At 34.0% G+C, this 15,761-nt stretch overlaps 1 protein-coding gene across 4 annotated transcripts in view; it reads right to left on the bottom strand.

Moving 5' to 3' along the window:
- The window catches only part of ARL6 (ARF like GTPase 6), a 51,682-nt gene that overhangs the window by 11,528 nt on the left and 24,393 nt on the right, over positions 1 to 15,761 (bottom strand). For all 4 annotated transcript variants that reach the window (XR_003432107.1, XM_027102885.1, XM_027102894.1 and 1 more), the window contains 4 exons: positions 14,676 to 14,737; positions 14,188 to 14,256; positions 10,332 to 10,426; positions 699 to 828 (listed from right to left, as the gene is read on the bottom strand). Coding sequence is in view for 3 of the 4 variants with exons in the window: in XM_027102885.1 (XP_026958686.1) it covers positions 699 to 828; positions 10,332 to 10,426; positions 14,188 to 14,256; positions 14,676 to 14,737 (356 nt within the window). In the remaining variant the exon portion in view is untranslated. The remainder of the gene's footprint in view (positions 1 to 698; positions 829 to 10,331; positions 10,427 to 14,187; positions 14,257 to 14,675; positions 14,738 to 15,761) is intronic.

Below are 15,761 nucleotides of genomic sequence, written 5' to 3'. Positions count from 1 at the left end.
ATTTAAGAGTTCAACCTTATTAGTATGTCCAAATAATATTAATTTTTGCATTTCTATTTATTCATATCAACAAATACTTATTGTGTATCTACTAAGTAGCAGGTACCATTACTATTCTGGGGGTTACAGAGTAAACAAAATCAATGAAATCCCAGCTCTCATGGTACTAATGCACTAGTGTAGGAAGACAGACTATAAAACAAAAAATAAAAGAAGAAGGGGTCATAAGGAAATACAAAAGTAAAGCAAAGTAAGGAAAAAACAAGAGATGGGGGTAAGGTATAGTGATGTTTCAGAGTTATTAAGAGAGGTCTCTTTCCTGAAGGAAGTGCAATAACAAGCAGGAAAATTATTTTAAAGAATGATTCCGACAATGGGAGTAACAAGTACAAGCACCTTCAGGTGGGACTGTGGTTGGCTGATTCAATGTGCAGAAGGATATCAGTGTGGCTGAACTTGGGTGAGTAAGTAGGTTGTTTAAGTTGTTCTTTTAAAGAGTTGTTTTTATTTGTCTATCCCTGAAAAGATTTGAAAAGGTTTTAACAGTAATATATTAATGAATACCTGCAAGCCACGATTCTATAAAACAAAATCTTTACCTTACATCCTACCACTTATAAAGTGAGCTTGGAAAAAACCCTTAAAGTTTGGAGATTTTTTTCAGAATGATAAAATGAAAAGTAAATATAAAACTTTACCAAATATGCCATGGTTTATCTTTGATGTTCTCTAAACACAGCAATTGAGACACTTTTACAGATGTCACTGCATCTCTAAGATCCATTTTGTTTGCAAAGAATAAAATTGGTATTCGGCGGTGCTTAATATCTAAAAGAGAAAATAAGGCTATCATCACATTTCCAGCTTTTTGGGTTATCTTCTCCCAAATCCTTAAAACTGTAATCCAATGAAATTGTTTTCCAATCACTTCTTCCCATATCACACATACATAAACATTTAAAGACATATACTGTGAAGCATGTATTTGAGTGACAGGAGAATTTTAAAAATACCTCTTCTTAAGATTATCTGCCCTCTGGTTGGAACTGTAAACTAAAGATGGATGAGGTGGGAGTGGGGGGCTCATTAAACAGTTACTGAACAGCACCTAGAAAAGGGTCACACATTTTGGGTTTCATTTTTACTGTCAACAAAAAAAGAGGTCAACTTCAAACAGAAGTAGGAGTATAAAATGGATCCTGGTTTTATATTTTAGTTGCAGCATTATAAGTAACCTAGATACTTTAACAAGATGTTTTTACCTTGTTACAATTTTGGGAGCATTTTTTTTTTTACTTTTGAATACATAATACATTTAAATAGTTCAAAATTCAGAAGAGACAAAATTGTATGCAGCAAAAGAATCTCCTCCCTCCCATCTTTGTCCTAGTCCATACACCTGTCCTCTCTACAAGAGGCAACCCATATCATCATCTGTTTCTTGGCATCCTGGCATCTTTTTATGAATATTTTACATATTTGAAAACAATTATTATATATTATTCTTACAGCAGACTATTCTCATTATTTTACACCTTTTGCTTTTCACTTAATTTCATAGCTTGGAGATTATCCTATATCAGTACATACAGAGAGCAGTTTCATCATTATTTTAACAGTTGTGAATGTCCTGTCTTTCAGTACTACGTACCATAATTTATGTATCTAGTACCCAACTGAGATATATTTGTATTGTTGCCAATATTTACAACTATAAGCAATGTTATAATGAATAAACTTGTACATACAAAAATTTGTACAGGGGCCAGAACATCTATAGGATAAATCTGAGAAGTGGAGTTGCTGGGTCAAAGGATATGTAAATTTCTAATTTAAAAATTCTCCCATAGTTTCTTCCACTGCTGTAATAGTGTAATTTTTATATTTAAATATTTAGTCCAGCTGGAATTTATCCTGGAGCAGAGAATTTCAGAGTAGATAGAAAAGTAAGATATGAAGTAAGATATGAAGTTTACAAGAAGCACACTTTGAACATAAGGACACAAACAAGTTGAAAGTAAAAGCCTTGCAAAACATATTATGCGTATGCTTAGGTGTAAGAGAGCTGGCATGGCTACACCAATATTAGACAAAGTAGTATTCAATATACAAAGGTATTAGCAAAGAAAAAGAAAGGCATTTAAAAATTATAAAAAGGTGAAGCAATCAAGAAAACAAAACAATTTTAAGTGTGTATCTAAGAGACAAGCTTCCAAATACATAAAGCAAAATTTGAGAGTATTAAAGGGAAATCAAATAAATTCACAATCATAATGGACACTTCAACGGCCCTCTTTTAGAAACTGATAGACAAGTAGACAAAAAAAAAAATCAGTAAGATTGTGGGAGATGTGTGATTGTTTTCCACAGGACTGAATGAGGAAGCAACTTTGGGTGGCATCTGTGGGAGGAAAAGGCTCCCTGTCCACACCCCCTGACATCTGATGCCTGGCTGTGCTGCTGCTTGTCCCAGATGATTATCTTAAACCGCAGCACAGAGCCTTCATTTCCCGGACTGTCCCCAGGCAGTTTATTCTCTACTCTCTCAGGTGCAAAATGGAGTTCACTTCCTCTCATGGGCACACCAAAATCACAACTGTTTGCAGAATAGCCATCAATGAAAAAGACCAGAATATATCAGAAACGATATCCTACAACTAAATACATAAAGAAGGAATCACAATACGATGGGTAGGAGGGGTGGAGTAGTGATATAATCGAATCCCATACCCCTGGGTAGGCGAGCCACAAATGAGTGAATAATTGTAACTGCAGAGGTTCTCCCAAAGGAGGGACAGATCTGAGCCCCATGCTAGGCACCTGAGCCCAGGGGTCCTGCACTGGGAAGATGAATCCCCAGAGCATTTGTCTTAGGAGGCCAGCAGGGCTCACTTTTGGAAGACCCAGAGAACTGGGAGAAATAGAGACTTCACTCTTAAAGGGTGCACACAAACTCTCATGGGCTTCAGGACTCTGGGCAGAAGCAGTAATTTGATAGGAACCTGGGTCAGACCTACTTGCTGATCTTGGAGAGGTAAAGCTCACCCTGGGGACAAAGACACCGGAGGCAGCCACTTTGGGGAACTTGTTGTACCACGTGGACACTGGTGCCAGTAAGCTCATTTTGGAATCCTTCTCTAGCTTATCTCAGCCTTGCCCTGCCCAGACCCTGCTCTGGGACTGGCTGGGCCCTGGCCCTGCCCACTAGTGGGTGAACGCAAGCTTCAAGACACCCTGGGCCCCATACCCAACTGTGTCAGGAACCGGCCCCACCCACCAGCGATTCAACACCTGCTATGGGACCCCTGGGCCCTGTAACCAGAACCCAGGACTTGGCTCTTCCTGCCAGTAGGCCAGCACTAGCTCCAGGATGTGGCTTCAGCCACCAGTGGGCAGGCAACAGCCCCAGGATCTCCTGGACCCTGACTCCGCCCACTTTAGCCAGACGCATTAAGAAAAAAATGAAGAGGGCCCAAATCAATAAAATAAGAAATGAAAAAGGAGAAGTTAAAACCAACACCATAGAAATACAAAGGATCATAAGAGACTACCATGAGCAACTATATGCCAATAAAATGGATAACCTGGAAAAACTGGACAAATTTCTAGAAATGTACAGTCTCCCAAGACTGAGCCAAGAAGAAATAGAAAATATAAACAGACCAATTACCAGTAATAAAATTGAGTCAGTAGTAAAAAAAAAAAAAAAAATCCCAACAAATATAAATCTAGGACCAGGTGGCTTCACAGGTGAACTTTATCAAATATTTAGAGATGAATTAACACCAATCTTTCTCAAACTATTCCAAAATGTGCAGAGGAAGGAACACTTCCGAACTCATTCTATGAGGTTAGCACCACCCTAATACCAAAACCAGACAAAGATATCACACACACGCGTGCACACACACACACACAAAATTACAGGCCAATATCACTGATGAACATACATGCAAAAGTCCTCAACAAAATATTAGCAAACTAATGCAACAATACATCAAAAGAATCATGATCAAGTGGGATTCAACCCAGGGATGAAAGGATTTTTCAATACCAACAAATCAATCATTGTGATACACCACATTAACAAGTTCAAGAATAAAAACCATATGATCATCTCAATAGATACAGAAAAAGCTTTGAAATAAATTCAGTATTCATTAATGATTATAAAACTCTCTAGAGGGTGGGTACAGAGGGAACATACCTCAACATAATAAAGGCCACATATGACAAGTCCACATCTAACATCATATTCAATGGTGAAAAGCTGACAGCATTTCCTCTAAGATCAAGAACAAGACAAGGATGCCCACTCTCACCAATTTCATACAAAACAGTTTTGGAAGTCCTAGCAACAGTAGTCAGACAAGAAAAAGAAATAAAAGGAATCCAAATTGGAAAGGAAGAAGTAAAACTATCACAAGGATCTGTTTGCAGATGGCATGATCCTATACATAGAAAATCCCAAAGATGCACCCCCAAAACTACTAGAGCTCATCAGTGAATTCAGTAAATTTTCAGGATACAAAATTAATGTAAAGAAATCTGTTGCATTTCTATACACTAACAACGAACTATCAGAAACAGAAAACAAGGAAACAATTCCATTTACAATTGCATCAAAAAGAATAAAATATCTATGAATAAACCTACCTAAGGAGGTAAAAGACCTATACTCAGAAAACTATAACACACTGATGAAAGAAACTGAAGATAACATAAACAGGTGAAAAGATACACTGTATTCATGGATTGCAAGAATTAATATTGTTAAAATGACCATAATACCCAAGACAAAATACAGATTCAGTGCAATCCCTGTCAAAATACCAATGGCATTTTTCACAGAACTAGAACAAATAATTTAAAAATTTGTATGGAAACACAGAAGACCCTGAATAGTCAAGACAATCTTGGGAAAGAAGAACAGAACTGGAGGAGTCATGATCCCTGATTTCAGACTATACTGCAAAGCTACAATAATCAGAACAGTATAGTACTGGCAAAAAAACAGACACATGGATCAGTGGAAGGATCCACTGATCCTTGTGATACACCACATTAGGACAGAGTGCCCAGAAATAAACACATGCACTTATGGTCATTTAATCTAAAACACAGGAGGCAAGAATATACAACGGAGAAAAGACAGTCTGTTCAATAAGTGGTTCTGGGAAAACTGGACAGCTACATGTAAAAGAATGAAATTAGAACATTCTCTAACACTATATCTAAAAATAAACTCAAAATTGATTAAAGCCTACCTGAAATCATAAAACTCTTAGAAGAGAAAACAGGCAGAACACTCTTTGACATAAATTGTAGCAATATTTTTTTGGATCTGTCTCCTAAATCAAAGGAAATAAAAGCAAAACTAAACAAGTGGGACCTAATTAAAGTTAAGAGCTTTTGCACAACAAAGGAAACCAGTGACAAAAATGAAAAGACAACCTACTGAATGGCAGAACTTATTTGCAAATGATATGACCAATAGGGGTTAATATCCAAACTATATGAACAGCTCATACAACTCAACATCAAAATAACAAACAACCCAATTAAAAAATGGTCAGAAGATTGAACAGACATTTTTCCAAAGAAGATATACAGCTCACCAACAGGTACATGAAAAGATGCTTAACATCATTAATTATCTGAGAAATGCAAATTAAAACTGCAATGAGATATCACCTCACACCTGTCAGAATGGCTATCATCAAAAAGAACACAAATAACAAATGTTGGTGTGGATGTAGAGGAAAGGAAACCCTTGTACACTGCCGGTTGGAATGTAAGTTGGTGCAGCCACTATGGAAAACAGTATGGAGGTTTTTCAGAAAACTAAAAATAGAACTGTCATATGAGTCAGCAATTCCACTCTTGGGTATTTATCAAAAAAAAAACCCCAAACACTAATTCGAAATGATATATGCACCCTAGTGTTCATAGTTGTCAAGATATGAAAGCAACCTATGTGTCCATCAGCAGATGAATGGATAAAGAAGATGTGGTACGTATATACAATGGCATACTACTCAGCCATGAAAAAGAATTAAATATCACCATTTGCAACATGGATGGACTTGAAGGGTATTACGCTGAGTGAAATAAGTCAGACAGAGAAAGGCAAATACTGTATGATATCACTTATATGTGGAATCTAAAAAATACGACAAGCTAGTGAATATAACATAAAAGGAACAGATTCGCAGATGTAGGGCACAAACTAGTGGTCACCACTCAGGAGAGGGAAGGGTGGAGGAGCAAGGTAGGGGTAGGAGATTAAGAGGTTCAAACTACTATGTATAAAATAAATGAGCTACAAGAATATATTGTACAACACAGGGAATACAACCAATATTTTATATTAACTATAAATGGAACATAACTTTAATATATTGTGAATCACTATGCTGTACACCTGAAACTTATATGATATTGTATTAACACATCAACTATACCTCAATAAAGAAAGGATGTGGAAGAAGTGAATAACACTATCAACTGACATTTATAGAACTCTTCAGCCAAGAACAGCAAGATATACATTCTACGTAATTGCAGATGGAACATTCACCACACTCAATCGTATATGTTAGGCCATATATTTCTAAGAATAAAAATCATGCAGAATAGGTTCTTTGATCACATGGAATTAAATCAGAAATCAATCACAAAAATATACCTAGAAAATTCCCAAATATTTGGGAAATTAAATAATAATACACTACTAAATAATCCAAGCATCAAAGAAGAATTTACAAGGTTAAGCCTGGAAAATATTTTGAGCCAAATAATAAAGAAAAGAAATATATCAAAATTTGTGAGATATAGCTAAATACTCAGAAAATATGTATTACTTTAAATGCTTTTACTATAAAACAAAGGTGTAAAATGCTTTATTAGAAAAGAAAGGTGTAAAATCAACAATTTCCACTTACATCTGAAAAAGATTCAATTTAAATACAGAAAGTTCATAACAAAAACGGAAGTTCTTAATAAAAAGAGAGCAGAAATTAATGAAGTTTAAAAAAGACACACCCACAGAGGAAAATACCAAAACCTAAAGCTGGTTCTTGGAAAATTAATAAAACCATAAACTCTTTAAAAGATGGAGCAAGAAAAACGGGAGGAAACATAAATTGCCATTATTAGAAATGAAAGAAGATATGTATATCATACAGGTCTTACAGACATTAAAATGATAATGAGAGGATGTTACAAACAATTTTATGCCAATAAATTTCACAACTTAGATAAATTAACAAATTAACAAATTCAGTCACAAATTACCGAAAGTGACGCAAGAAGAAATACAGAACTTTAATAGCCTTACATCATTTAAAGAAACTGAATTTATAATTCATGCCCCCGACATACACACAAAATCCTGACCCAGATGGCTTCATTGGTAGATTCTATTTTAATGTTTAAGTAAGAAATAATATCAATTCTACACAAATCCAAAAGATAAAAAAATAGAGGAGGAGTAAATACTCTTCAAGTCATTTTATGAGGTCTCTACAGCCCTAATACAAAATCGGGGGGGGGGCATTGCAAGATAGGAAATGACAAAATGGAATGCATTATGCTAAGTGAAATAAGTCAGAGAAAGACAAATATCATATGATCTCACTTACATGTGGAATCTGAAGAAAACAAAACACAACAAACCGATAGATGCAGAGAAGAAACTGGCTGTTGTCAGAGGCGGCTGGGGTGGAGGGAGCTTGAGATGGGTGAAAGGGTCCAAAAAACACAAACTTCCAGTCATCAAATAATTCATGAGATGTAATGTATAGCATGGTGACTACAGTTAGTAATACTGTATTGTGTATTTGAAAGTTGCTAAGAACAGATCTTAAAAGTTCTCATCCCATGAAAAAAACCCTATGTGTTGTAAAAAAAAAAAAAAATGTTAACTAGACTTATTATAGTGATCATTTCATAATACAGTTGACCCTGGCACAATGTGGAGGTGGGGCTCCGAACCCTGCACAGTCAAAAATCTGTGAATAACTTCGTTGCCGACCCTCTGTATCTGCGGTTCCACATTCGTGGATTCAATCAACTTCGAATCATGTAGTACTACTGTAGCATTATTTGAAAAAAATCTGCATATAAGCGAACGTGTGCAGTTCAAACCCCAGTTGTTCAAGGAGCTAACTGTATATACAAATATCAAATCATTATGCTGAATAACTGAAACTGATATAATATTATATGTGAATTATATCTCAAAAATATGTTCACACCAGCTTTATTCATAATTGCCCTGAACTAGAAACAGCCCAGATATTAATCAACAAGAGACTGGATAAGCAAACTGTGGTATATTCATATAATAGAATATTACAAAGCAAGCAAAAGGAGTAAACAAGTGATACAACAACATGGGTGCCTCCCCAAAACATTATGCTGAATGAAAAAACCTAGGCACAAAAATGTATGTCCCTTTCTCCTCATTTATATGAAATTGTAGAATAGGCAAAATTCTGGGGATCAAAATCAGATTAGTAGTTCCTCTGTTTCCGGGTGTGGGGTGTTGATTGGAAAGGGGCATGAAGGAACTTTTTGAGGTGATGAAAATGTTCTGTTTCTTGATTGGGAATGTAGTTACATGAGTGTATGCATTTGTCAAAATTACAGAACTATATACTTAAGAGCTGAGCATTTCACTGTATTACAACTTATACTTCAATTTTAAAAAAACCTTCATATACGTTTCAGCTGAGAAATTCCTCCTTTGGGAATCTAACGGTAAAATAAATGCATCAGTAAGTACATAAAGATACATGGACAAGGCTTCAGTTGAGGAAACCAAGGATCCCACGGTATTTAAAGCAGATTTTGCAGGAACTATTTCATTTTTTGGTCAACGTCAAAACACTTTTGGGGGAGAAAGTGGAAATATTAACAAAAAAGGGAATGTAGAATCAAGTGCCTTCTCAACCCAGATAAAAGACTAAGTTTTTAAAAGTGAAAAAGTCACATAAAAAGTACAGGCTGGATAATTTCCCCCCCAAATACTTGCATAAACTTGAGGTTGTCCAATAAAAATACCAAAGATATTATGGTTAAGCAGCAAGAATTGTTAGAAGTCCTTTTCTAAAACCACAGGTACAAAGGCCACTTAAAATGTTTTTCCATGAGTAAGGCTAAAAATGCAGAATTTCACAATACTACTGGAAAACTTACTGTGGGAAAAAAAAGAATATCTAGCAACAGGTGAATGACTGAATAAACTATGGTACATTCACAGTATGGCGTATTAGGCATCATTAAAAAGAATAATTATATATATGCAATTTGACTTGAAAGGATTTCCATCATGCAGTGTTATTTGAGAAGAGGAAGATGCAGAAGAGTGTACAGAAAATGATCCCGTCTAGTAAATAACGATGACAATTCTCATAGCGCCCAACCCTGTACAGTTTGCCCTCTGTATCCGTGGACTCCACACCCACAAATTCGACCAACTGTGAATGGAAAATACGCCAGGAAAAAATTACAGAAAGTTTCCAAAAGCAAAACTTGAATTTACCATGCACTGGCATTATTTACATAGCATTTATATTTTCTTAGGTATTATGAGCAATCTAGAGATTATTTAAAGTATGTGGGAGGATGCGCATAGATTCTATGCAAATACTACACCATTTTATATAAGGGACATGAGCAACCACAGTTTTTGGTATCCTTGGGGATCCTAGAACCAATCTCCCATAGGTACCAAGGGCGACTATATGTATCTTTGGTACCTGTATATGTTTGTGTATGTATATATGATATGAAATATAGATAAAGGTATGAAAGTAAAAGTACCAAATTGTTAATACTGATATCTTCAAAGAGGGCTGGGAGTAGTTTAAAAACAGAAAAGATCTGTTTTAAAAGAATTCCCACAATAAATATCTAAGAAATGCTGTGATCACACACATACACACACACACACACACACACGTAAAAAGATGGTAACCAAAAAAATTTTAATGTGTTGAAACATCGATTTTTACTTTCTTCCTTATTCTTTGTCCATCCACATATTTTGCTATTGACACATTACTTATATAATCAGAAAAAAAGGGCATTTTCATTTTCAGGGAAATAAAAACATTGCAAAAAGCTTTGAAATTTAAAAAATATATGGTACTGCAAGTAAAGATATTGTTAATTCTGCATAATTAATATGTTTTAAAATTCAAAAATTTTAAATAAAAGATCACACAGCGTAAACAACACGTTTTGCTTACACCAAAGAACAAAACATCATACATAAACAGACCCCAAAGCACAGACATCACAGACTGAAAGACACACACATGTACCTGGATGATTCAGAAGAGTATCAAGTTCTTCTTTGGCCACAACCATTCTTAATCTATCACTACTATCAATGACAAAAATAATGGCTTGTCCTTCTCTGTATAATATAAAGAATGAGAAATATTAAAGATAAACTTGAACATTTTTCTATGTTTACTCTCCATTTGCAATTCCTAACCTGTGTATTATGTCTTCATGTCCTATGTCCATTTATACATTACAGGCTTTGGTGCTATTTCTTATTAGTTTATATGAGTAATTAATATATTAACCATGTTAGTCATATTTCATGTAAAATAATTTCTTTTCATTTGGATCATAATATGGTAAATTTAGTGACATTTCATAATTTTAAAAAATAACAAGTAAAACCATAATCCTATTACACAGATACAACCATTAATATTTTCATGTAAATCATTTTCAACATTTCCTTTGTGTACATTCATATATGAATATCTACATCTGTATTTAAATGGAATCCTGCTGTTTTATACTGCCTTTCTGAAATATATGTACATTTCCCTGATCTTTTTTTGCAGTATAGTTTGAACTACTTTTATATGAAACATTAAAGCTCTACACCAGTGTTTCTCAAATATTTTTTACCATAACCATAGTGAGAAATACATTTTACATTAAGATGCCATTAGACACATAAGTATATGTAAATATATTTGAAATAGTCTCCTGAGACAATACTTACAAAGAGCTTTTATTTTATTCTATTTGACTTTTAAGCTGATAACCAGCCACTGCAATTGTATAAGGATTCACTTACAGATCACAGTGGCATTTCAAAAATCACTGATTTCCTTCCCATCTTTCTTTTAATGATTATAAAGTATAATGGACGTGTCATTGAATATTGTACCAAACTTCTATTTTTGCACTTCATAGGTTACTTCCAATTTTCATTACTATGAAAAACTTTGGGATAAACATCCTCCTAAATACATTTTAAAAATTTCTTGATACTTTAAGATCTGTTCTTAGGAATAAAATTTCCAGAAATACATACAAAATTTAAAGTTTTAGATAAACATTGATAAATTATCCTCTGGAAATGTTATATCAATTTATACTACTACCAGCACTTTTCCCACTCCCTTGCCAGCATGGCTCTTATCATTCTTTTCAATTTTTTACCATCCTAACAGCATATTATTTTACTTTGTATTTTGTTAATTGCTCATTAAGTTCAATATATTTTCATATATTTATTGGACATTTATATGTGTTTTGTGACTCAGTGTAATCATAAATTAAGATTTTAAAGTTCAATGCCATTAGTAACCACATGCATATAAAAATAAAACAAATTTTTAATACCATTTTCTCCTATCATTTAAAAAATGAATGCAGATTATCACAGTCACATATTATTAGTGGAAATGGAAACTGATATAATTGGAAATACCTATCAAGAGCTTTAAAAATGTTCACTTTGAGCCAGTAATTTCATTTCTGGAATTTATACTAAGGAAACATGAAGTATGACAGAGATTTATACAGTAATATGTTAACTGAAGAACTGCTTATAATCTTCAAAAACTGAAAACAGTCTTTATGTCCAAAAATAGAGAAATGATTAAGCAAATTTGGGCACAGGAATATGAAAAAATATTAGGCTGCCATGAGAGTTACATCCTTTCTATGTTTTTCCTGATTCACCCTTATCATAAAATGTTAACTGAAAAACTATATAGTACCCGGTACATACTTTAGAAGGCTACTTTCTCAATTATGTAAAGTGTATATTATATATTTCAAAATAGAAGAAACATACCCAAAAGATTAACAATGGTAAATTTATTAGTGAGATTTACAGGAAACAATGTTTAAATATGCTTTTCTATATTTTCCAAATATTAACTCCTTTCCAAATATGCACTCTTTATATTTTATGCTTTATTACTTTTTTTATATTCTAAGAGTAATATGCAAAAGTTATACAATAATTAACATTACAGAGTCATACAAATGACAAACTAAACTTCCTTTATAATCTTATTCCCAAAACAAATGCTATTAATGGTACGGTATATTCTACTAAGAATTTTCTTCTCTCTCCATATATATTAAGCACATACTTTTATTAAGAATAATTTTTTTCTTCATATAATTGATATGAAAAAATGTCATTATAAATAATTCTCAACACACATTCTTTTCTGTGTATCTTTGCCCAGTAGTCCTAGTCATACTGTACTTTTCTGAAAGCAAAAATTATGGCTGCAGGGCATGAACATTTTTCATTTTAACAGATATTGATAAATTATCCAAGAAAGATGTTACATTCTCACTACAAGAGTGGCTTATTTTTGCCAACAGTAGACTTAATCTTTTTAATCTCTTTCAGTCTAATAGATTAAAATGCACTTGTTCTTTCACAATTAGAAAAGTATAGAGATAGAGGAAATAAATTTACTATTACTGTAGACTTCTCAACAGTAACCATATTCGGCATTCCACCTACAATGTACCTATAATACTCCTGAATTCATTAACTTCTTCCAAAAAGATTTTGAAGACAAAGAAGTTAAAGTCAGAAAAAAAGCTTCCTTTTTAAAGTACTATTTTTTTATGCAGTATTGTTTTCCGTAATTAAAATAAATGTTACATTTTTTTAAAGTAACTAAATACATTTTTTTTTAGAAAAAAGAATTGTTTACCTACTAATTGGAAGAAGAATAAAAAAATCCTATACTGAAAACTGAGGTTTCCTTAAAAACAAAAACGCCTCACATTTCCCCCAGAGAATTTATTGTAGGATACCACAAACATTCCACCCCTCCTTTTCCAAACTGGCCCTCAAATCTGAAGCATTCTTCTCTTTCTACCTCAGAGGTCCTCTGGCTCTATATGATTTAAATAGGCCCTCAATATTTAAAGAATATCTGGAATAAATCTCCTTTGGTTCCTACCCAAGGAATACAACATTTGTCCCCACATTAGCATGAAAGAATTAGCCAATGAAAATTAAAATCTGATCTGGCAGTCATCACACACCATTTCAAGACAAGAGTTCATAAGAACAAAAGTGCATTTAGTGAAGAGATACTGTTTATAAATTTCAGACTCCAAAAGTGAGTTACACTCATCTTAAATGAAGAAGTCCTAGCAATATTACAAGTTTAATGAATTTATTTTAACATCGCATGCAAATCTTGAGAAAGTGTAACACACTTGGATCCTAGCAACTTGACAGCTATTAATCTGAAGAAATTGGTGAGCACTTGATTTGCACATGCTAAAGATATCTTGTTTAGAATTGCTTGTAGAACACATGGATCAACTATTAGTGCTGTTATTTTAACTAAATTTATACAGTAAGTATTTACTGATCTATCTGGCCAGAATCATACTTGGTCTTGAAGAAATACTGAATAAAAAAAAAATCCCTGCCCTTGAGGAGTTCATAATCCCACTAGGGAGGCAGCTATGGTGCATGAGTTTAAGATGTAATAAGTACGATTCAAGAGATATGAATGGACGAAGTACCGTGTCAACATGGGGGACAGAATAACTGGGCAAAACAGTGGAATCCTTCATAGAGGAGGTGACTTTTGAGCTAGTCCTTAAAGAACAAATATATTAACCTTAAGTTGCAGAGAAGTAGGGTAGAATAGGACATTAAAAACAGACAGAACAACATATGCAAGGTCAGGAAGAACCTGAAGCATTTGAGAAATAATGTGAAGTATGATTATACTTTTTTTTTAAATTAGGAAGTATACTTAAATTATATAAAGAATAAACATTGCAACCTAGCCCATGTAATCATTTGGATTTCTAATCATTACTGGTTATTAAAATATAACCATCTAGTTTACCAACATTCACAAACATACTTACTTATAATAGTGTTCCCAGAGATTTCTGTATCTTCCTTGACCTGACATATCAAACACTGTAAAAGACAAACTATAAAACAAAACAAACAAAATGAAAAAACATGATTACATTATAAGGTAGTAAAAGTCTAACTTTTACTTAAAATTTTAAATTGTTTTCAATCAAAGAAACCACCCTTAATATACAATATTCAACTTGGGCCAGCTTTCAAGTACAAGTGCCATAGAATGAATTTTTTGAATATAAATATGATTTTACAATTAGTAACATATAAGAAAGATATTTCCTTTGCTAGTGACGTTGTCAGAGTTTATCTAAACTCTAAATTCTTTAGAATAATCCAGAGGTAGTGGTACAAGTATTTTAATATCTATGGGCTTCTGAAATAGCAACTTACTTTTTTCTAAGAGTAGGAGGAATAACTATGTAGATCCAATATCACTTTTCACCCACAACTTCTTAATCACAAGTTTAATAAAATGAATTACCTGGACGATTTGAATTTCTCTATGCTGAATCCTATTGTTGGAACTATATCTTGAGATTGAGCCTTTAAGAGAGAAGACAAAGTTTAGAAAATTGCAATGACCAAAGATGAATTTTTCCTCAGGTTAAAAAAAAAAGCACCCAGATTTTCCAGTTCTAAAATCTGCCACTAAGGAGATGACAGGATTAAACAAAATTATAAATTTTGCAATGAGATCACTGCATGTGAATTCTTTATAAAGTTTAAGGTTTACTAATTATAAATCTGCATGTGTGTCTTCACATTCACATTTTGTGGCTTGCTGCAAGTTACCACGGACTTAAAGTGGTTTCAAAAGTCTCCTTCAGCTCACATATAGGACTTTCTAATCTTTCATACTTATTGAGTTTATATATGCTACAGAGGACTGTGCTCATGTGTAGATGGTGAATATACATGGTCCCTGCTCTCATGGAATTTATAATCTGGAGGAGGTAAACAGCAGTAAACAACTGAGTTACAAGTGAACACAATTTTGAGCAGTGCTCAGTGCTATGAAAGGTGATTGAGGGTGGGAGGCAATGGGGCAGAGGAGGGTTAGTATAGAAGAGCCTCTCTGATGAGGGGACATCTCACCCAGGAGTGAATGTTAAGAAGGGGAAAAGCTATGACAAGATATTGGCAAAGAACATTCCAGTCAAAGGAATTAGCCAGGGCATGACCTCAAGGCGGGGAGGAACTCACCACCACTCAGAAAAAGTAGAAGGCCTGTATGTCTAAAGTATATTTAGTGAGGGAAAGAGCTGTATGTAACCAAGTAAGATAGGTAGGGCCTTGAAGGCCATGGTGGGAACTGTGTGGAAAAGAGATTACAAGGGGGCAAGAGTATAGTGGGAGACCTGCTGACACATCCCACAGGCAAGTAAAAGGTCTTAAATGGACAAGTTAGCTCATCAAATGCATCATAATACTTCTATCATCAAAACTTTCTCCTTTTGAATAAAAATCCATTCACTTTCTAACCCAGATGCCTAGGATTTATTCTCAACTCCTCCCCCCCTTTTTTTTTTTTTTTTGCGGTTCACGGGCCTCTCACTGCCGCGGCCTC

The sequence above is a fragment of the Aethalodelphis obliquidens genome, unplaced genomic scaffold (assembly GCF_003676395.1).
Source record: "Aethalodelphis obliquidens isolate GAN/ISIS:26980383/991018 unplaced genomic scaffold, ASM367639v1 scaffold1, whole genome shotgun sequence".
NCBI classification, from domain to species: Eukaryota; Metazoa; Chordata; class Mammalia; order Artiodactyla; family Delphinidae; genus Aethalodelphis; species Aethalodelphis obliquidens.
This window is presented reverse-complemented; position numbering and strand designations above follow the sequence as displayed.